This window comes from Podarcis raffonei, chromosome 1 (genome assembly GCF_027172205.1).
Source record: "Podarcis raffonei isolate rPodRaf1 chromosome 1, rPodRaf1.pri, whole genome shotgun sequence".
Lineage (NCBI taxonomy): Eukaryota > Metazoa > Chordata > Lepidosauria > Squamata > Lacertidae > Podarcis > Podarcis raffonei.
The window spans coordinates 78,896,244-78,918,817 of NC_070602.1; the positions used below are offsets into that span (position 1 = coordinate 78,896,244).

A 22,574-nucleotide genomic window follows, 5' to 3' on the forward strand; every position below is an offset into this window, starting at 1 on the left:
TGAGAGCCTAGACAGTTCTGGTCTCCCATTCATTTTGCTACCCAAAGAAGCCACTCTGTCCTCTGCTGGCAGCAAATATTATCTCATGTGGATTCAAAACACGTATAGAGATAACTTTAATTAGATGAACTTCTGCAAAACCAGGACTTGTTTCTATTCTTCTTTATTCATTGTTTATACAAATTATATTGTGCCCCCCTTCAGTAGTGATTTCAGGGCAAGGTAAAACAATTTAAAATACAAGCATCAATTAAAACAAAAAAGGAAAATACAAAGAAAAAGCATTGATCTATCTATTGTTACAAACAACAGGGCCATGTTGCCCCCCCCAACATGCTCAGTGGGGAGATGATTCCACCACTAGGGTGCGAATTGCCAAGAAGGTCCTCTGGCAAGTCCCAGATTGCCTGATTCCAGTTAACAAGGGGACTGCAGAAGAACCTTCCACAGCCAACCCCAAGCGCTCCTTCAGATCCCCAGGTCCTGAGCCATTTAGGACTTAAATCTAAAACTTTAAACAAGGCCCAGTGACATGCAGTCAGCCAGCGCAGGTCTTTGAGAACCAGTGTATATGGTCTTGTGCAGACATATCCATTAACACTCTGACTGCTGTTATTTTGCCCCAAATGCAATTTCCAGACCATCCTCAAGGGCAGTTTCACATAGAGCTGATTGCAGGAGCTTACTAGTACCTGGATTGCTGCAGCTGGGTTATTCCTGTCCAGGTAAAGTAAAATCCAAGAGTCCCCCCCACCCCAGACTATGCACCTGTCCCAGTGATGCAGTGCACCCTTGTACAGAACAGACATTCCTATTTCCTGGTCCCAGGAACCACCAATCCATATCAGCTCAATCTCACCATGGTTTAGCTTCCATTTACTGTCCCTCATCCAACCCATTAGTGCCTCCACACATTGTTCCAGTACCTGCCCAGCTTCACTTGACCCAGACAGCCTTGTCCGTGCTGACTGGCAGCAGTTCTTAACAAAGTCAGAGCCCTGGGAGAAGGCAAGCATATTCACTCTGCTGCCCAATCTGTTCCAGGGCTCTTCGGCCCCAGATTTTCAACACAGTGGTCAAAAATATGAAACAGATTTCAAGTGACAAGTACTTGGCAAAAAAGGAATGCCTACTGCACAAAGTCCAGATAGCCTGAAGATTTCAGATAAAATATATGGACCCATTGACACAATAATAAATAATTTAATAACACCAGGTATTAAAAATCATAACTTTGGTGTATGTTTTCTCTCTAACACACACACACACACACACACACACACACACACACACACACACACCTGCTGCTTTCTACTGCTAAAACATCCCCACACATGCTGAATCTCTCTCCACAGTCTCATTTGGCAGCATGACTATTCAGGGCTTTTCTTGTCAAAACCATTTAGAGAAGAGCAGCCAAGTTAGGTTTCCCAGCAGGAGAGTCAGAGCCCAAGACTCCTGGGTTCTTTTCTGAACTTGTGGTGCACCCCTCAGGCAAATGGTCTGGCTTTTCTCTGCTGGGTTGCAAAGGGGATACAAAACTTCCCTGATGGAGCCACAAGAGGTTTGAGCTGAAGCCTACAGAGCAGCTGTCAACCTGCATGTTATTTCTGCTCTTGCAATGAGAGTGAAGTTTTAAGGAGGGTTTCAGATAAGAGGTTTTTATTTATTTCTATTTATTTATGAAACATACATCCCGCCCTCACACAGGGTGGTGCACAGCAATATAAAAACATATTTAAAAATTTTAAAAAATTAAAAAGCACCAAAAGCAGTGCAGAACAATCATTAAAACAACTGGCTTCACAAGAAAGTTTTAAGCAGCTGTATAGGCCTGTTGGCATAAAAATTCTGCAGGAGACTTCCAAGAAAATTAAAAGTGAAGGTGGCTTGCCAAATCTGTGCTGGAAGAGGGCTCCACAGCATTGGACAGGCGACACTAAATGCCCAACGTCTGGTTGGGGCCAATTGGGGGACAATTAACAGCACTCCTCCAGGTGATCTCAGTGATCTGTATTGTGTGTCTGTAGGCATCCTGTAAGAGGGCTAGATGGGAACAAGGGCACAATTATTGTGCGAGCAGTTTGGCTATTTAACAAATTTTTGCTGCCCAACACTAAGCTGGCTATGTGAGGAATGTAGCCATGCTGCCTCTCACGTAAGCAGCCTCATTCATTCAGACAGTCAGTCAGTCCAGCCTCCTCCACTTCCTCAGCAGCCAGACATGTTTCACTTACCATTGGGCTCTCGCGGGGAGCTCCCGCACCCCAGCCGCATGACAATGGGCGCATAAGCCAGCTTTCCCTCCACGCAGTGCTTCCGGATGCTGTCGAGAATGTTGAGGGGGAAGTGGATGTGCAGGTCGCACAGGAACACAATACTGCTGCCATCCTGAGGGATCAAAGAGTGGCACAGACAAGCCATGACAATCAGGTATGAAGCAGTCTTGGGAACAGCTATCCCCTTTGCCCTCGGTCCTCACCTCTATGGCGTCAACCCCGGCCTGCAGTCCTGCTGAGCGCTCAAAGTTTCCTGTGCGCTTCAAGTATTGGTATCTGTGAAGAAGATGCACACCAGTGAAATAGGTGCAGAGATTCTCTCTCTGTGTGTCTCTCTGTCTCTCTCTCTTTGTGTGTGTAAGCCCAAAGTTGTGGGGTTGTTTTTGCATCTTTTGAAACCTGGTTCTAACCACCAGGGACTTCCAAATACCAGAAAGGTGGAAACAGATATGAGTCCCACCAACTGAAGGAAAACACCAAACTACAATCAAGGCAGGCTAGAGACAGTTACATATTTTTAGTTGATTAAATGATATACCTTTAATTCAACTGAATTAAGTATATTTAAATAAATTTGCATGCTACCCTAGCCTCAACGTGGATACATTTTAGAGCTGTTGAAAGGGTTGCAATACCGTGTCCGCAAGCCTTGCGCGCGGCAGCCTGCAGCGCGGAGCATGGGGCGCCCTTTGGAGGACGCCCCGTGCTTCGTGCAGGTGTCGGCAAGCCTTGCGCACCGGGGGGAACTCCCCCCGGGCACGCAAGGCTTGCGGGCGGCAGCCTGCAGCGCGGAGCACGGGGCGCCCTCCAGAGGACGCCCCGTGCTTCGCGCAGGTGTCTGCAGCCTGCCGCCGGGGCAGACATAGGCCAGCCCCACAAGCTCGGGGGACAGCGGGGAGGTGCAGCGCCGCCATCCCACTGTTCCCCGACCTGGTTTGGGGGGGGAAATAAAGGGGAAAAAATTTCCCTTTATTCCCCCCCCCCCCCCGAAAAAGTAGGTGCGTCCTATGGGACGGAGCGTCCTATGGGACAAAAAATACGGGATCTACCTAGCGGCCAACTGTACCCACTGTATCATCCAAAGTAATGCGCTTGGATATCATTATTGGTCCAGCTCAGAAATCAAGCAGCGGTGGCTTCAAGACTTGAGTTGTGCAGGCACAGAAACCTAATGAGACAGGCTCCAGACCTTCTAATGTTCCTTGCATTACCTGGGCAGGTGAGCTTCCTGAAGTGCCTTCTCCACATCCATGTCGTCACTATCAAAGTCTACCAGGATAACGTTGAAGTTGGCATCCTTGGTGTTCAAGTACAGGTTAGACATGTCTGAGATGAACTGCTGTACCCAGCGTGCTTGGTTTTTAACTGCAAGTTATGAAAACAGGCCGTTAGCATTTGTAAGCACGCTCAGTCCATGTTGATGGGGGAGCATCTTCATGACAAAAGACTCGTATGATCTATGTGGACACATATCAGCAGTGGCAAGAGAATAACACTCTCAGCATGTGTTTCAAGCATAGCCAAGACTTCAGTGGCATTCAGCCTGTGGCAATTCAGCATTCGGCGAGCAGAAGAAGGGAATAATTACACAGTGAGTGAATACAAATATATAGTTAAGAGCAGCCCTGCTGGGTCAGACCAAAGGCCCAGCCAGTCCAGCAACCTGCTGTTTCCCACAGGGGATAACCAGATGCCTCTGCAAAGTCCACAAGCAGGACCTGAGTACATTAGCATTCTCCCACAGCTGGTCCCCAGCAAATGGTTCTCAGAGACATGCTGTCTCTGATCCTGGACTCGGATGTAGTATACATCCATCATGATAGCCTTGACAGCTTTATCCTCCAGCATGGGGATATCCTCCCAACACTTACACTGAACAGAATTTGTCAGGTTAATGCCCATCCCCCTGGTGTGGAGAGCATCTCTAGGAGCTCTTTGCAATTCCTTTTTGTCTTTAGCATCCTGAAACATTGGGTATTACCCCCAAACATAGCCACCTCGCTGTTCACCCTTAACTCCAGATCATGGCATATATTTGGCACATCCACATTCTCATCACAGAATATGGTTTTTGTATGTGTAAACAGACACAAATTTTCATTAATTTGCCACAGGTTTTATCTTTCCCCCAGGGGTACAGGACTTGGCTTGTTGCTTTTTTTGGGGGGGGGACATGGTACACAGAGCTGTCTGACTATAAGTAAGTGAAACACCATGGCCTCTTCACTGCCTTTTTGTTGGGGGAAAGCCAGAATGCCTCACATCTGTATTCTGTAGTAGTCTTATAGTTTACAAAATGAGGAAATCTTGTGGGAGGGAGGGATCTTATGGGAAGTTCAGTTCCTGAACTAGCTTCCCAACTGGGGTATGGATAAAGATATTTCCCATGTGATTTTCCCAAAGAGGTACACCTGGTGCTGATAATACAGTCTTTGTAGTGTCAGGTTAAGATGTTTTTATTTATCAAGGGATTCTAAAGGGTTACGTTGTCTCACCCTGCTTTTAGTTTCTATAGTCTTATAGCCTGTCCATTTGTCCACTGTCATAAAGGAAGTTGTTTTTGTTATATTTTGTATGAAATGTGTATGGTACACAGAATCAACAGGATGAATGGCAGCTCAGATATATTGTAAAAAAACAACAACACACACACAAAAAACATCTTCTCATTTCATCTGTCACCCGAGTGCCCCAGGGAACAACAGTGGAGAGGCAGCAACGCTGTCCCTTGAGTAACCCATAAATTGGGCCAAGGTCCCAAGCAAACCTTTCTTGGTCTAAAGACATGCCCTTACCCCCTGCCCTGAGAAATGAAGGCAGAATGAATGAAGGATCGCTGCCTGCGATATGCAGACTCAACCCAATTTCCCCTCTGGTAAAACAAGTTTTGCAGGCGGCTGCATTGTTATAAAGAAACTGCAAAACATGTCTGAGCAGGGGTGACGGTAAAACAAAAGGAATATATGTATACAGCAGGGGAAAGGAAGGCATCTCTCAAACCACTTTCAGCACACTTTTTTTAAAAAGCCACTGTTGGTGGTTTCCAGTCTTGTTTTGCCACCCGCCCTTCATTCCACTAGTCCCTAAAAAAGCAGCCATTCATTTATGGGACAGTCCCTTACCTGGCACCACAAAATGCACCATAACGTTGTGCCTCCAGCTAAGCCGCAGAGGTCGGCACAGGATGGGCTTCCCATAGAGCAGGCTCCAGGCACTAGGTGATGGCTGAGATTTAGTGGACACCGTCGCAGGCCCCTCGGGGTTCACTTCAGTGCTGTCCTCTGATTTTCCCTGGTGCAGCAGGACATAGATGTACTCTGAGAGCCGCACAGTCCTCTGGCCTCTCTCCATCAGCTCCAGCTCCATCAAGTATCGGTTGCCCCGGGCCGTGTCTCGCCTCTTCTCCACATTGATGATCCTCAAGAGGGTGTAGATGCTGTGAGTGGGAGAATGGAAAGCTGACGCAGTCCCGGCCTAGACCAAATACCCTCATTGCAAGAAGCTACCTTGCACCAGGATCACATTCAGACCGTACATTTAAAGTATATGGGATCCCCCATACAACAACAATAATTTTATTATTTATACCCCCCCATCTGCCTGGGTTTCCCCAGCCTCTCAGAGCTAGCCTTAGCGAACTACAGTTCCCAGGATTCTTTGGGGAAAGCCATGTGGTTTGAATGTATGGTGTGGTGATATGAGCCTGGTCAGGTTATGTTCACGCCAACTGTCTAGTCTTGACTGGCTGTGGCTCTCTAGGGTTTCAGGCAGGGAAGGGTCTTTTCCCATCATCTGCTCCCTGAACTGCCACTTTGAATGGGAGACACCAGGGACTGAACCTGAGGTACTGCGTGCACGGTATGTGCTCTCACTAGGGCTTCTCCTTGTTTTAGGATCTGTAGGGGCAGATTAGGAGACACCCCGATGCACACAGAATGCTCCCCTAGCAGCTACAGGGAATACAGGAACAATAATCTTTTTGCGTAGGCTAGCCCTGCTCCAAACAGGCCTAATCAGCAGAAACAGGGTCTATGAAAGCAGGAGTTCCACAGCTCTCTCACAGGGGGATTCTTTAGGCATTTCTATAAATGGGGAGGCCTTCAATAAAGCAGCAGGTTGTTTGTGTGCCCCACAACTTAACAGAGGTAGGAGGAACAAGGGCATAGGTTTGTGAGAAGTGGGACTTGGGAGAATCTGCTGGTAGTTCAGAAGTAGTAGTTCTGGCTGGATCGAACTAGAGGCCAATTTCTGCTTTACAGCAAGCAGAAAGACTAAGTAGAAGCCTGATTTCTCAGAGTCCTTCTGTGCAAACGTTATCTGTTTTGTCACAATTACCCCACGAGTTCATCTGCCCCTCCGTTTCCCAGGGGTAGTTAGGCCTCAGTTGCTATTCAATTCAGTTATATCTGCTGATTTACCCCCTTGCCCACTGATCAGAGGAGAGCTTTCGGCTGTCCTAAGTGAAGGCAACATCTTCCCAAAGGGTGAGCTCTTTTACCCTCTGTATGTCTCCTGAGTGGAAGGGGTGGGCGTGGGGTCTGCATTTCAGCCCTTGCCTATTGTATAGACACTGTCCCCTCCACACCCCAGTTCTCCCTTCCTACCCGCCATTCTTCTCGTTGAGCTTCTCCATATACTGAGCCACCACGTCCACCACCTCGCTCTCGCTCAGCTGCAGGTTTCCCGAGACGTTGCACCGGAGGTCGTTCCAGTCCGAGCGCAGCAGCTCGAAATCCACGGGGCTGACGCTGAACGTCCTCTGCCAGTTGATGGAGTCCTCCAGCCAGCTCTGCTGCAGCTCAGAGTTCTCGTAGCTGTAATCGGACAGCTCCTCCTCGGCCTCCTCCCCCAGGGCCTTCTCTGGGCCCTCCTCCTGCTGGGACTCTGTCATCTCAGACATCTGCAGGAAGGACGTCACTCGCATGCCTTCAGGCAGCACCACCTCAGAGGAATTGTAATCCAGGGTGGTCCTCGCCGCAGTGGTGACCTCAAAGGTTTCTTGGCTGAAGAGCCCTTCTGCAGGCAGGCTCAAGGCACTGGGCTGCACCCTCTGCTTCCTTCGGGCCTTGGGGGCCTCTTGGTCATACAGCTGCTCCCATTTCCTGCTGGCCCACTGGCTTTTCCTTTTAGAAGGGTCTGTTTCTTTGGAGGCATTGCCAGTGAGCCAAGGGGTCCTATGGCCAGGGATGGTGTGCAGCTTGCTGGAGGGAGCAGGCCGCCGCTGAGGGAGCCTGGAGTTCAAGTGCACCTTCCTGGGCAGTTTGGGGTAGAGAAAGACTCCGGGGAAAGCCTCCTTTTGGGACGGGGCCTTCTTCTTGCTGGGCTGCAGCCGCGTCACATACACCTTGTCTGGGGGCTTCTTGGTCTCTTTCTTGGGCTGCCCCTCCTCCTTCGGGCTCTGCTGTTTGGCCTTCCCAGCAAAGAAAGGCACAGAGAGGCGAGGCTGGAGGCCGAGGGAGCTGCCTCGCTTAGGTGGCAACAGCAGCCCCAGCTCGCCCTCCTTCCTTCCAGCCTCTTCGTCCTCCTGATTCTGCGCCCAGCTGAGGGACCGGCCATAGAGAACCACCTGCTCCCCAAAAGGGGCTGCCTTCCTGTAGGCCTGGGGTGCCTTTGACGGAGTCACAGGACTCTGGCTTGGTCCAGTGTTTGTACCTGTGGAAACAGGCTGCCCGGTCAGGGTCCCCTCTTCATTAAACCTCCTTTGCTTCTGGTTGAAGGCATAGTAGTCCACATCATTCCCATAATCCTTTGTGGCAAGGGGCTTCTCTTTCCTCTGAAGCCCTGTGAACACATTTGGATCCAGAACACCCGGGCTCTTGTCCTTGTCCTCAGGGAGTGGGTCGGTGGGCTCAGGACTGTCGGCTCCTTCTTCCTCCTCTTCAAGAAAATCTAGAAAATAACCAGCAGCAGAGCAGATAAAGTCTCATGGGTAACATGCCCAAGTGCAGGGGAAACTTGAAGTCAAGAAGGGTTTGGAGGACTCTAAGGCAAGAGGCAGCTGAGGAAGGAAGGGGTTGGGGGAAGGCCTGGAACAGAAAGCAGGGGAGGGTGAGTATTGGGTACTGGTAAGCAAAGTCTCTGTGTACCACCATGGCATGAGGTTAGACCCTGAGATAGATTGGGGAAAGTGCAGGCTGTGTCTGTGAATGTCTCTAGTATTGAGGGAGTGATGCTTTCTCTGAGCACGCATGGTTCCTCCATGTCTAGCTGCCCTTTCCTCAGGGCCTCCTGTTATGTTCTCTGGCCTACACATCCCTAATGACCTTTCTTTCCCTACCCCTGGTGCTGGTCAGCACAGTCTGTAGGATCAAAATTAACTAAATGACTTCATGCAAAATGGGAAAATGTGTACACACCGTGTGGATTTGAATAATTAATTTTAAACGCATAATTTGGGTCTCTTTGGGACTTAACAAGGCATTTGGATGGCATAGCCCTGCCCTCATCCTTTGTACATTTCAACCAGATGAATCGAGAGAGAATTTCCTCCATACTAAGTAGTAAAAATCACATAAATTAACTGAGGAGAGTCAAGGCTGCATATCAAAGGGATGGCGAAGGTCTAATATTCTTGCTGCTACAAACAAGATTTGGAGGGGGGGGGGAGTATTGCATTTCAAGGTATTCACAAGCTTCGTCTCTGCACAGATGGGCTCTTGGACAGCTTGCCTCTGGATTGCAGAGGTCGCCTGTAGAGGTTGAGGTGGGAGAGGGGCATTTTGTCAGCAGAGATTAGGAAGCTGCTGAAGATACCAGAAAGCTCCCCACAGAACATGGCAAGAACCAGATACTCTTCTTCCCAGGTGTTCAGTGGTGGCAGTGATTTTGTCCATGCCCCTTTTAATGGAGGTAGCCAGGGCATAAACCCCAAGAATTCCAGTCTTTAGCAATAGGTACCGTATTTTTCCGTGTGTAACGTGACCCCTATTTTTTGGGACTGCAAATAAAGAAATCCCCCATATGCACTATAAGACGTATAAGACAACCCCCAATTTTAAACTTGAAAAAATAGGGGGGAATATAGTCTTATACACAAAAAATATGGTATATCTCATGGCAGCTTTCTTGCATGGGAGCCAGAAGGGAAATCAAAGCAACAAAAAATAAAGAATCTCTGTAAATGCATTCAGGAGCCAGGATGGTGAATAGCTGCCTGCAGCTACTCTCCCATTCTCACCAAGCAATCTGTTGCCGTGACACAACCTGCCTGGGAATGCAATCCCTGTAAGTGGATGGCACAACAGACTTGCTTGTTCTAACACCAGTGAAACACACAGAATCACAGAATTGTAGAGCTGCAAGGGACCTGGGGGTCATTCCTGCAATGCAGAAATCACAGCTAGAGAATCCCTGACGGATTCCAGCCTCTGTTTACATAAACACACACACACTTCAGAAGCTGCTCATAAAATGGACAGAGATCAGAGTGTGGTTCCTGCCTGATTGGAGGAAGCTGTATTTCCCAAAGACTACTTACTCTCAGGATTCAGGAAGAGAAAGGCTCTCTGGTGTGGATCTTCCTCCTCCTCTTCTTCCTCTTCATCCATCTTCATGTATTTGTAAAAGCCAAATCTGGAGGGCCAAGCAACAAGTCTCAGATAACACACACACACACACACACACACACACACACACACACCTGTGTTGCTCAAGGATAAGCCTGGGGGCTTTTGCTTAGCAGGGAATCCTTGTAATAGGCACCCAGCCTACTTTTTCACAGAGGCAGATTCCAGAGGGACATACTACTGTAGTCAGTTGTGGTAAAAACAACAGTGTGGTGGCACCCTGAAGACTACCAATGCATTGTAGTATAAGCTTTTTGGGGCCCTGTTAGATGCATGAAGTAGTCTCTTACGGAGGTAGACAGCGGCAGACATATACATAATAGTGATGGCAAGAGTCTCTTCTTGAAGCTGAGCTTCAGAGCCCCTTTGTAGAAGAGACCACAAATTGGCCATGTTTGCCACAGAGTTGCATGCAGTTGAAACAGATTACAAAATGGAAGGTGGGAGGTAACACTAAAGCCAGAGACTTGACTTTGAAATATCCTGAACAGCATCAAGATCAATGGATTATGCCATTATGACTCAGAGCAGTTATGGATGTTAGGGAAAGAGGGTCATTGAATGTGAACTGAGTTCTCTTCCCCTCTTGCCAATTCCAATCAAGCCGCAATGGAAAGTTCCTTCCTTAGGTTGACTACTTTGTAGTACCTGTAAAATTTCTCAGCCCCAATGGCAAACAACAGTGACCAAATCGCAGAGGGCCAGGTTCACCACCAACCCTTCTATGGTCCTATGGTCCACATTCATGTTTGCTGCACCTTAGATTTCACATTTTACACTTAATCTGCCAGGAGATTTGCAATCTCTCCACCCCCAACAAAGTACATCTGATGGGTTTCTGATAGCTCTTGGCAGTCAGCTTCCTTACTGCCCTTCCTGGTTCACACTTACTTTTCCAAGTAGAGCGGAGACTCCCTGTAGAAGCATTTGTTCTCCGTCTCCATGTGCGTAAGCCGGGTGAAATCATTGGGGTAAACAAATGAGAGGTAGACCTGTGGGAGGGGCAACCTGGTGAGAAGAGTCACAGCAAAGTAGGTATGTTTCCACTTCCTACAGGTGGAGGAGGAAAGGGGTGAATTATACTGGGCAGGAAGGAGAAGCTGCTCCTGGGGCCCATCCCAGAGAACACATGGCGGCAGGCTGTGGGCGCAAACACTACCAGCTGGACCCAGGAGTGGTGAGAATTGCACATGCCTGTACATTGTGACGTAGATTCTGAAATCTACCTTTTTGGTTTTTTTATATATTCAGAATCAAGCTCCCACCACTGCTTTCTGTGCTTGATAGGAATCAAAGAAGCTTTTGGTCGGGTTACAAGTGCTCAGGTGGCAGCCAGCACAGTTATTTACCCATTCCCTTCTTTGTCCCTGCCCCATCCTTCTATCCTGCCCCCAACTCCCCATCTTTTATGGTGCACCAGCTTCAGTTCAGTCCCTGTTATAAAAAAAATCTGCTAATGCCGCTGGCCAAAATGCTAATGCCGCTGGCCAAAATGACCCAGCAATGTCTTTTGAATATGGTTCCCAGAACAGTGCAGGCATAGCCTGCCCCCCACCCCCACTGCAGGGCAATGTGCTGTGTTACAGGTGCATAGGAATGAGCGATGGCAAAAGTAGTGGAGATACTTCTCCATGGACAGAGAGAAAGCTAGGCTATAAAGCCCATATGGGGACACTTACAAACTGCAGGCCCTGATAGCGGGCAATAGGGAAATCCTTCACCACGTACGTGGGGCTGTAAGCACAGGGCACCAGCACATTCTCCACGTGGGACGGCTCGATCTGGGGAGCTGAGATAAAGGCAGTTAAGCAAGAGGAAGAAGCCACAGGATCAAACCCAGAGGTTCATGAGTCCACCTGCCTAGACTGTTACTCTCTGGACTGCTACATAAATACCAGACATTCTTCTCCCTGGCATCTAGTATTCCATGAAGAGGGTTTGTTTTGTTTTTTGTAACATTCATTCATGTGATCTCCTGATTTGTTTTTTAGTGGAAGAGTCCAGAATAAGCTTAAGGATGAGGCAGATAGGCCTAAGATTTCTGTTAGGAGTGTGTATGAGTGTGAGGCGGTTCAGTGTCCTGCATAGCTCAATTCTCATCACTGCTAGAAAATCAGAATTAATGTTAAGTAGTAAAATTTAATTTGCATGATTTTTTAAAATGCTAATTTTATACTTGTTAAAAGTATCCATTCTCAGCACAAGCACAGAATTTTATGTTGCTAGGCACAGACACTGTAGATAGCCTGGGCTGAATTAATCCACAATGACTGTTATATTGTGGAGGTCTTCTGCTTTTGATCTAGACTGTAAGCCACCATCTCCCCAAGAGGTCATTATAGTGTTACTCAACATTCCTGGAGACTGAGAACCATCTTCTGTCAACATACCTTCTTTTGAGACCAGGATTAATCCAGTCTTGCTGGAAAAACTGACTCCCTTCCCCATCACAAAAGTCTCACTTTTGGCAAATGCAAAGGTGATCATCTTGTCTCATACTTTCAGATCAATAAATATCCTGTATGAATGCCTCCTTCATCCTATTGCCACAGACACTGATATTTAACTAGCTCTCCACTGAATGCCTGCTCTTTCTATCCTGCATCAAAACACAGTAAGGGGGATACAGTGCTCCCCAAACGTGTTTCTTTCATGGGTAGGTTGCTTCCAAACAAATATGCTCTTTCTTGAGCTCCACCAATTCCCCCTCCTTACAGCAAAGGGAGCCAACACAGCGGGTTGGACTAGATGACTTTCGGGGTCCCTTGCAACTCTACAGTTCCATGATTCTATGTCAATATGCTGAAGATGTTGTTGGACTACAACTCCCCAACATATTCCCTAACATCATGGCTTTTCCACCTACTCCACCCTTCGTTCTTGGAAGGTGTTGTTGCAGGAGAAGGATTGTGAGCAACATCATGGCAGAGGTGTTTCTAGGAGTAAGGTGAAACTGTGAAGCTCCCTTGTTATTTATGCTACTGGTTGGTGCTGCAAGTTGTTTAAGTAATTTTGTTACATTTATAGAAATGTGATTTTTCTGGTATGTTGTTATATTTTGGTTTTCCTCTGTTATGATGAAATTGTTACTATGCAATTGCTTTGCAACAATATTATAACATTGTTTTGTAGCATTTCTTTGAAATGCATCCCTGTTTCTTTGTTGTAACCTGCTTCAAGTGGGAAAGTGGCAGACAATTAAAATGAATGAATGAATGAATGGTCACTGGCCCTTTTGGCTTAGGCTGGGGGGCACTGTAGTCCAACAACACCAGGAGGACACCATGTTGTCCATCGCTGTCATTAAGAGTGTGGGGCGGGAGGGCAGTGTTAGCAAAAGCTAGAAGGAGGCATCTTGACCCAATGCCAAAGCTCTTGCCCAAACTGAGACCACTTATGCATGCATAAGCAGAAACCCCCATGCCCCTGCTAATATAGGCAATGCCACAAGTGCCTCTTCATTCTTCCCTCCCTGCCCACCTCCATTCCTCTTCCTCTACTGCAATGGCAAGCAAACAGACTTCACTGGAAGACACTTTCTCACTTACTGAGGAAGAAAGTGTCCCGAGGGTCAGGCTTCAGCATATCTGCTCCATGCTCATCTCTCTGCGCACCCCAGAGGTAGCTGCCAGAGTGGCTGGCGAGGGACTGAGGCACATGCCCCACCTCATTCATTTTCAGGCTGGATTCATCTGAAGGGGAAGAGAGGAGAAGGAAGAGAGGGGTAAAAGAGGGTGGATGACTAGTGAAGGGCAAATTCACATCTATAGTTATAGCAGCAGCACTGGATTTTTGTCTCCAGGATTTCCCACAAATGTCAGGTGTAGCTATCAAGGAAGGAAGGAAGGAAGGAAGGAAGGAAGGAAGGAAGGAAGGAAGCACATATTGGGTGAATTAGGGTGTGTGTGGTTGGTTATGTTTCTGGGTGCAAGACCCCTGCAGGCCTTGCTATGTTATTAAACCCAAGAAGAAGGTAGGAAGGAAGAACACTGCTTTAAATATCTCAATTCTTCAAGAGGAATGCATGGCTTTTTTGGAGCATCATGACTGTGTTTTGGATTAGGCACCGATATGGCTTCTCTCAAAAGCCAAGTCTGGAGCCGAACAGTTATAAGGCTTCTGAGATGGAAAGCTATATCTAATGCGTAGCGGCCACATCAAGGCCATTATATGCTCTACACAGAGACCTTCCGTCATAGGCTCCAACTGTCGGAAGCAGCATAAAATTTCTATCCAGCATCCCAGTCTTGCCTCTGCTCCAGAGGGAATTGGCACCCTCTGTTTCCTTAAAGAGAACCCTGTGCCAACTGTGTCACTTAGACAACCACCTAATCTCAACCAAGCAAAGGTCAAAAGCAGCTCATGCCATCCCAGGCCTGGCAGCTCACAGCTCACAGATCTCCAGATGCCTCTCATTTACCCACTTCTAAATATGCCACCAGGGTTAGTCTGAAAATATTTGAGCCTCTGAACAAACAGAAAGCAAAGCAAGGGATAATTTCTCCAGGGATACAAGTGCTCAGAAAGGCAAAGCGCAGCCCCGCCTCCTGCAAGAAACGACAAGACTGCCAGGAACGACATCATCGGTGTCTGGGAGGAACGAAATGCCATATCAATTAAGTGCTGGCTGCCTCTAATGTCATGTTTATTAGATGAGGCTGTCTGTTTGCACAGATCCGTACTAGGTAACTGAAGCAAGGCGAGCACAGAAGTGCAAGAAATTAGAAGGGCTGCCCTCCGCCGCTATCTCTTCATCTGTCTTCCCACTCAATCCTAGTAAGCAGAGGGGAAAACACAGTCACCTGATATGGCAGAGTCACAGTACAGAAAAACAGAGCTGGCCAAAGACTCCACAAGCCTAGCTATAATGATATGGCGCTCATGGGGAAAACATCAGCGCTGCGGTTACATGAGGGGAGGCACTTTTGTGGCTCTATGGCTCACAGCTGTAATACAGGGTGGTTGTTCTCAGTTCTAGCCAAAGCCTTCCTGGATAAACTTTCAGAACTGGTAAAGCAAGAGAGCTAAAGGCACCTCAGAACTCACACATCAACTGACAGACTAAATGATATGTTAAACTGGGCTGGTGAATAAGGCCAGAAGACATACTGTGCTCGCAAAAAACAAAAAAGCCAAGCAGAATATTCCTAAGAGGGCTATTCAGCTAATTATCAAGGAGTTAATTTTCAAAGGGCAGCTCTTTTGATAAAATTTTGTGGCAATTCCTTTTATTTAACTCTGCCACCACCTCCAGTATTCCAACACTGTGCTCTCTTCTGAAATGGCAAGCTCTTTTTACGTAATAAACTCTGAATTGCACCACTGCGCCCAGACACACTTCACTTGCAGTGCAGCTTGAAAAAAGCTGGGGGCAGAGACACACACCATCAGCTGGGATTGTGCAACAGCCAGGGCTAGCTTCTGCTATTAGCCTTAAGCAGAAGGCATTAGTAGAAAGGAACTTGTGAAGACTGCATAAAAAAGCACCAATTAATTTTAAAAGAAAAGGAAAAAGGGGGGAAAAGACTTTGATGTAGATTCTAAGTTAAGCAAGTTAATGGAAGGAGTTTCCTGCCTCTCTTCTCCCCTTACCCCTCTGCAAAGTCTCCTGATCCACGTGGGATGAGATGGAGGGGGGTGGCGACTCTGGTGGAGAGAGGCTGGTAAAGTTTCCTCCCTTAAGCTAACTTGTGCGGCAATTCCTCCCTCCTCCAGCAGCCCCATCCCACATTGTTCGGCAGGGCCTCCCAACCTCCCAGAGAGGCTTTTTGAGGAGGCACAGAGAAAAACGACAGAGAAAAAAAGGACGGGGACTTTCCCTTCCATTAGGTTCCTTGATCATTTATCTTAGAAGGATCAAAGGCTTTAGGATTGTATCCAACGACGTCATCCTGTTCACACGAAGGGCTTCTGCCTGTGGGACAGAACTTCCCTTCCCTCTCCTTAGCAAGGGGGTTTCTGTCAAGACCAGTTTGTGCCTTTTGAATGAGGCATAACCTTCGGTGTGAAAAAACAACAACCCGCAGCAGCAGAGTGCTAAACACTATTAGATCGTGAAGTCACAGCAGACAACACCATTTCCTTGTGTGCTGCTTTGAAGGCGATCGGGCGGAAAACTGCCTGCCCTGAGAGCAACCGGCAGCACCTAATGCCATTTCGATTCCTCCTAAGCAAGGGGTGCAGGTTTCAGTCAAAGTGCTTAGCTCAGCAAAAGGTCAGCTTACCGTATTTTTCGCACCATAGGACGCACTTTTTCCCCTCCAAAAATGAAGGGGAAATGTGTGTGCGTCCTATGGTGCAAATGCAGGCTTTCGCTGAAGCCTGGAGAGTGAGAGGGGTCGGTGCGCACCGACCCCTCACGCTCTCCAGGCTTCGCACACCTCTCTGCAAGCAGCGGGAGCCCAGCGCTGCCCAGGCGCCCAGGCTTCGCGGACCTCTCCGCAAGCAGCGGGAGCGCTCCCGCTGCTTGCGGAGAGTTGCCAGCATGCCGAAGCCTGGGCGCGCTGAGCTCAGCTCGCCCAGGCTTCGCGGACCTCTCAGCAAGCTGTGGGAGCGCTCCCACGGCTTGCAGAGAGCTGTCTGTTTGGGGGCTGGGGTCGGGGGAAGCTCCAGCTTCCCCCGCCCCAGCCCCGCGCCTGGGGGAAAAAATAATTTTCCCCCTTTATTTCCCCCCCCCCAAATGGGTGCGCCCTATGGTGCGAAAAATACGGTAGCAATCAGGTTGACTCTTCACCTGGCGAAGACTGGAGGGTTCAAATGTGGGGGTGGAGAGGGGGAAAGGGCAGGGGAGGCTCAAATTGTGGCTTCACACTGCAACGCCAGAGCAGCAGACATTTGCACTCAACTCTCCCAAGTTCTCTGTTCAATCAATAAATAAGACAAGCCTTTTTTAAAACAGAAAGGGAAGGGAGAGGAAAATATAAAAGGGAAGAACTATGTAGCACATACTGGAGAAGTTAATTGCACTGTGTATCATTCTATTGAAAAGAGCAATGGTTTGCTCACACAGCCCGGTTGCCTGGGACAAGGGAGACGAATGGCAACATTAACTCTCTTTTCTTGTGTCAGCACAGCCTGTGCATGGTCTGCTGGAAGAAAGGCAGATGTACCCATCACTAAGTACAGGTAGTTCTCACTTGCTTGTGATTTTTTTTGCTGCCAAGATAACTTGTGTTTGGGAACACGGTAAAATCAGGACTAGACCAGGCATTTCTGATTGTCCCCTGAGGAAGGGGAAACAAACATAAATGATTTTATTATTGCGGCCATTCCCTATTTGTACATAATTTACCTACCTAGTGCTCTCATGACAGCCTTGGTCAAGGAAGTTACGCTACATTCAGAGACTGAGCAGTGCTTTCTACATAGTGCTCACAAATGGTCCTCTCGGGTGTCGCTCCCAGGTGCCCTCCTGGCAGCACACCCCACACTTTTCCCGACAGCGCTGGACTGGCACATGCCAGGTGCGTCCCTGCTGGGAGGGATATATTCGCTGGGGCGGCATGCCCTGTGCTGCTTGCCTTGCCCACTTGGGATGCCCCACCCCATGGCATGGCGCACGCACGCACGCACACCCCACCACTCCAGGCACTGGGGGGGGGGTTGCTATACTGGCATGTTTTTGTATCCTGTGGTCCCACTGAGACTAGAGAAAAAGTAAAGAAGAACACCTCTTCCCAACCGGATGAACAGCAGAAGAGGGCAGAGTGAGGAATTTCAATGCAACCCTCAGCTGACAAAAGCCTGGAAAGTTCCCTGTTGTCTAGGTTAACTGCAGACAAAAGGGTTCTGCTGATGTAAAACTAGCTTATGATGTTGACCAGATATTCCAAAATGATGAGCTGGAACTTGAGGAATTCAATATTTGCAAAGCCCAATATGAACTGTCTTGATCCACTCCTCCCAGACTAACGTGTAGGGTGGAACTTAAGCTAGCCGGCAGCTTTTGCACTTTCTGAACGGTCTGGTGCAGTTATTGGCTCAAAAACCAAAACACATATAAAATGCACATTTTGATAGAAAATAGGCTTAGAATATTTTGAAGGGAAAATATATTTTTAAATGCATATTTAAATGTGAATTTTCTTGCATATCTTACACACACACACACACACACACACACACACACACTTTAATACAGAAACAGGCCCAGAACGAACATCTGGGTGGATACATTCAATAAGTGACACAGACTGGAAATGTGGAAGGCTTGGTTACTAATAGTGGATGTCAGAGACACAAGAGCTAACAAATGGGCAACTCTAGGAGTCAGGGGTGGGACCTTCAAGCAGGTCCTTGTATAAACCCAAATTATCTGGATAAACCATCTCTGCTTGATTTGGCAAATGTTTCCTCCCTCAATATTGTTCCTATAATGCTAATAACAAGACTCCTTCAAGGCAAGCCTTGGTAGCAAAAAACAAAAAATCAAATAAGCATCCAAAATAAACCAGAGCAACAATTCTGAAAGCTTTCAACCTATGCTGTGATTAAAGTTTTCCTGGCTATGGCGAGAGAAAAGATGCTTTTGACACAATGAAAGCAACCCCAGTCTCTAATTCCCCAGGTTGAATGCTAAAATTGATGCTTTCAACAATGCTTAATATATATTTCCAGCTTCCATTCCTTTCCCCAGGCAGCCTAGAGAAAATAAGACACAAATATAAAACATACTTATTTTGATTTCCCCCTTTTGGGCATTTGCCCTAAAATTTACTAGACAGTAGCACACAAGCACTTAATGACACAAAAATAAGAAGTATGATATAAGAACTTTTGCGCTGTAACACAAGAGCCAACCAAGCCTTCATGCTCTGAAGCACTCAAAAGGCAACCATAAAAGTCGCCTCACTCTTATTTACAAAAATATGCCTCCTGGATTTTCAAGTCACATCTGTTTAGTTCACTGACATGGCAGGATTTCCACTCATGCCTCCTGACTGGAGCTGATACAGTTGCAGGAAAGCAAGAAGTGGCAGAAAAGCAAGAATTTACTCAATTGGTCAGTGCTCAAATCCAGACTCTGGAAGCATTTCCCAATATGACACAAGGTAGAAAATGGACCCAAGCTGGTGGAAATTCAAGATGACATTATATAAGGTGGCCTGAGAGAACACGTCAGAACAGGGGACAGGCAAAGGACTTGGCAAGCATTATTATTGAATAAGGACTTAGCCATACTTATCTTTCCTCTGCATTTTGCAGGCATGGTCCACCATTTAAAGTTTCGTGTCCAGGTGTCCTTTTTTGCTTTTTGCTCCAGAGCTTTCCCTGCAAAAACCTGTTCTTTAAAGCTCAATTGGAGCAAGCATCAATCTGTGGAAAACCCAAGTTGATGTTTGCTCTGATTTAGCTTTAAAGAGCAGGCTTTTGTGGAGGAAGTTAGGGGCAAACAAAAAACCCAGCTGCTTAGCTAAAGAGCAGGGCAAAGGTACCATAAGTGTAAAGAAGCCCTAAAGTAACTTATTTTCAATGGTATCAGAAGGTAGAGTTTGCAGAACCAGCTCATTACTAGAAGAAACAATATATAAGATAAAGTAAAGGGCATGATATATGTATGCTAAGTGAATTAATTTGACTCGGGAGGACTGTGGATACATTGAATTATATAGACGATAAAAATACATGAATGAAGCTAATGTTGTAATATATTCTACTGATCATTGCTGATTATCATAATGTTTTATGTTGCCTGCATGTGTGCATATGCTTTCTTAAAAGAAAACACAATACATTTTGTATATTAACAAAGAAGCAGGGCAGGTCGTTCACTTTTTGTGGGGGGAGACTGGATGGGCACCTCTTTTGTCAAATACACAAGCCTGTCTCAGTCAAAAATTCTTCACCACAGCTTTCAAACATCCCTTTCGGGAAAAGTGTGCTACACACAGAAATGACAGGCTGTTTGGTGACTGAATGTAGGCCGGCTGTTCAGAGTCTCTTCATACAGAGTATAGAAAGGTAAAGCTGGGGTAAGGAAAAGTAGGAGAGGCTGGATAGCTCTGGCCAGGGCTGGGGATGGATCACTTCCATCAGTGGAAGAGATTCTAGTTACTCCTACAATCCTATGCAGACAGCATCCTGAAGCTGTATAGTACCTATGACTGTTGTAGCACCAGCAGTGTCAGTCTGCTAGTCTGAAAGATGCAGCATAATCACATAGTAAGATTTAGCCTCTTGACATTCATGCCATGGTGACTTCCAGATTAGACTCTACTAACACTATGACTTAGCTCATGTGTAGCCAATGTAGTGCCCTCCAATGTAGTTGCTGGATTGCAGCTCCCCTGACCATTGGCCATGCAGGCTGGGACTGATGGGATTTGGGAGTCCAAGAACATCTACACGGCACTCTGGGTCAGCTGCATGCGCCAAAATGAAACTGCTATGTGCATTTAGGGGCACATCTTAGGAGCCCCTTCTGACATCTAAGAATATGCAGAGATTATTGTTGACGGTTATCTGTGCAGCGGCTAAGAATACACTACAAAGAGATCACATTGTAGCCTTTCCCCCTAAAAGATGACACCGTCTCTTCCAACTCCACGTGCAATCACTCCTTCTTAATAACTGTCCTGCAGCCAAGGAAGGAGTTTGCAGCTAGAGAGCAAGATAACAAGAAAATCACTCCTCATGGGGCACAAAGCTGCAGATCAGAGGGTAGAGGAGAAAACTCACAGTGACTGATGTATCTGGAAGGAAATATCCCCCCACAGCACATCCATCTTGCAGGCACTTCTGTCAATAGCCCAATTGCCACTATTCCTCTCGTGCCAATCGAGTGCTCGGGCTTCTGTACCAAAGGAGGCTGACTTGCCCAACCCCTCCACCTTATCTCCACCTTCCACGGGATACTTAATTACAGGCACCTTGTGTATTGAGTGCCAGGCAGGGATCTATTCATCAAGCGCCTCCTGCTGCCGGGCCAGGTTATGAGGAGGGAAGTGGAAGATCTATGGATTTAATTAAACTCTGCACTATCCATCCCTGCTTACAAGACAGGTGCTCATAATTCAGCTCTGGAAGCACCAGCTGACGGGTATTTGCCAAGGGTGCTCTTCTGCTGGCCTCTTGCTTTTCACTCTGAGATGGAGCAAGACACAAGGGGGAAAGGGCAGCAAGAGCCCTGGGAAAAGAAGAGCAAGGCGGCGACTGCTTATACAATATATATGCCCAGTATGCACATGCCCAATAAAGTCTATACACACTCCCAAACCCCCTTTGCCTTTTCATGAAGGATCACAGCTGCCTGCTATCTTATTTTTAGCTTTTCCTTCCTGCAACACACATACACACACACACATACATGTCGTGATTACAGTTCTTTGCTGGCTCAGTTGCTTGATTCATCTGGGACTATTTTTCTAAGTGTATTTATCACCCCAGCTCTTGGCTTGTGCACTAAAAAAAAGTGAATACTGAGAGCTAAGCAGTTGCAGGCAGTTATATACCGAAGGTCTAGTGCACTGGTTCTCAAGCTCTTTTTCTCTGGGCCACAATTTTCAGAATGAAAATTTGCTTGTGCCACACTGATTTTTTTTAATTGATAAGAAATAAATCAGAAAACAAAAAGAAGCAACTCCTAGCAGTGCTTGATTTATAACATAGAACACAACTACTTTATAATATGATCACGGGATATCCAGAAAGTATAAAACAATGCAGCTATGTAAGAACATTAATTATTCCCAAAATATAATTATAAACGAGCCTCTTACATATGTACCTTAAATATGTATACAAACTCAATGAGATGTGTGAGCTTGCTTATGCCAGGTAATCTCATTTATATTAGGTCCAATTTGAGACAAACACACTCTCATCTCCTCATCAATACAAAGAAGCCTTTCCCTTTTCTGATCTTTTCATATGCAAATCTCTATTCACAACCATATGTCATGGAGAACTGCAGAAGAATAGCCAATGCTCTTGAAGAGAGGCTTGCATATTGTTTCTGGTTGTATGTCTGTATGCATAATATTTTTATACTATACTATGCTATACTATACTACACTTAAATGTTCAAATGCTTCTTTGATTGTCCTTGAATTTTCTTGCTACACTTGCCATTCACTCCTGCCACAGCAGTGTGGCACAATACACCCTTTGAGAACCACTGGTCTAGTGAAAGGGCGTTGGACAAAATGACTTCAAAGAGAATTTTCAGCCCTGCACATTACAATTTCTGCCCTCTTTTTGGGGGGAGAAAAACCCACACATTTAGACCTCTGATGTATCTACTCAGAACCCCCCCCCCCCGAGTTTAGAGGTTACCTGCCCTACAGTGCAATCATATAGACGTTTACTCAAAAGTACACCCAAAGCTCCGTTCAATGGGATTTACTCCCAGGAAGGTGTGCACACTCACTAATTCTCTATCCTCCATACTGTGATAGGAATTTTATGGTCTTAGATATATGGTAATGTTCATAAGTGTACCAACCAAGCACATACATAGATCAGCACAGGAAGACCGACCTGAAGCCATTTTGATTCCTAAACTGAGCAAAATGTTTTCTCTGCAAGGTCAAAGTGGAAAAGCCTCCCCATTGTCTTTTCCTTCACAAATCCTGTCTTAAGGGTATGTCTGTGTTTGAATAGGGTGTGAGCCTGTGACATGGCCCAGGAACTAAGTATTTATCACTACAAAAGAATGGCCAGGCTCCCCAGGCAACCCAATCAAGTAACCTGCCAGACAGGAGATAAACAACAACAGGAGAAAAACAATACT

The 22,574-nt window shown here is 46.8% G+C and overlaps 1 protein-coding gene across 6 annotated transcripts in view; it reads right to left on the minus strand.

The window, feature by feature from the left end:
* B4GALNT4 (beta-1,4-N-acetyl-galactosaminyltransferase 4) overlaps positions 1 to 22,574 on the minus strand; it is a 165,249-nt gene that overhangs the window by 4,644 nt on the left and 138,031 nt on the right. For all 6 annotated transcript variants that reach the window (XM_053396005.1, XM_053395996.1, XM_053396033.1 and 3 more), the window contains 9 exons: positions 13,393 to 13,536; positions 11,524 to 11,633; positions 10,736 to 10,836; positions 9,757 to 9,851; positions 6,884 to 8,168; positions 5,402 to 5,715; positions 3,491 to 3,644; positions 2,483 to 2,555; positions 2,238 to 2,391 (listed from right to left, as the gene is read on the minus strand). In XM_053396005.1, coding sequence (XP_053251980.1) covers positions 2,238 to 2,391; positions 2,483 to 2,555; positions 3,491 to 3,644; positions 5,402 to 5,715; positions 6,884 to 8,168; positions 9,757 to 9,851; positions 10,736 to 10,836; positions 11,524 to 11,633; positions 13,393 to 13,536 — 2,430 coding nt within the window. The remainder of the gene's footprint in view (positions 1 to 2,237; positions 2,392 to 2,482; positions 2,556 to 3,490; positions 3,645 to 5,401; positions 5,716 to 6,883; positions 8,169 to 9,756; positions 9,852 to 10,735; positions 10,837 to 11,523; positions 11,634 to 13,392; positions 13,537 to 22,574) is intronic.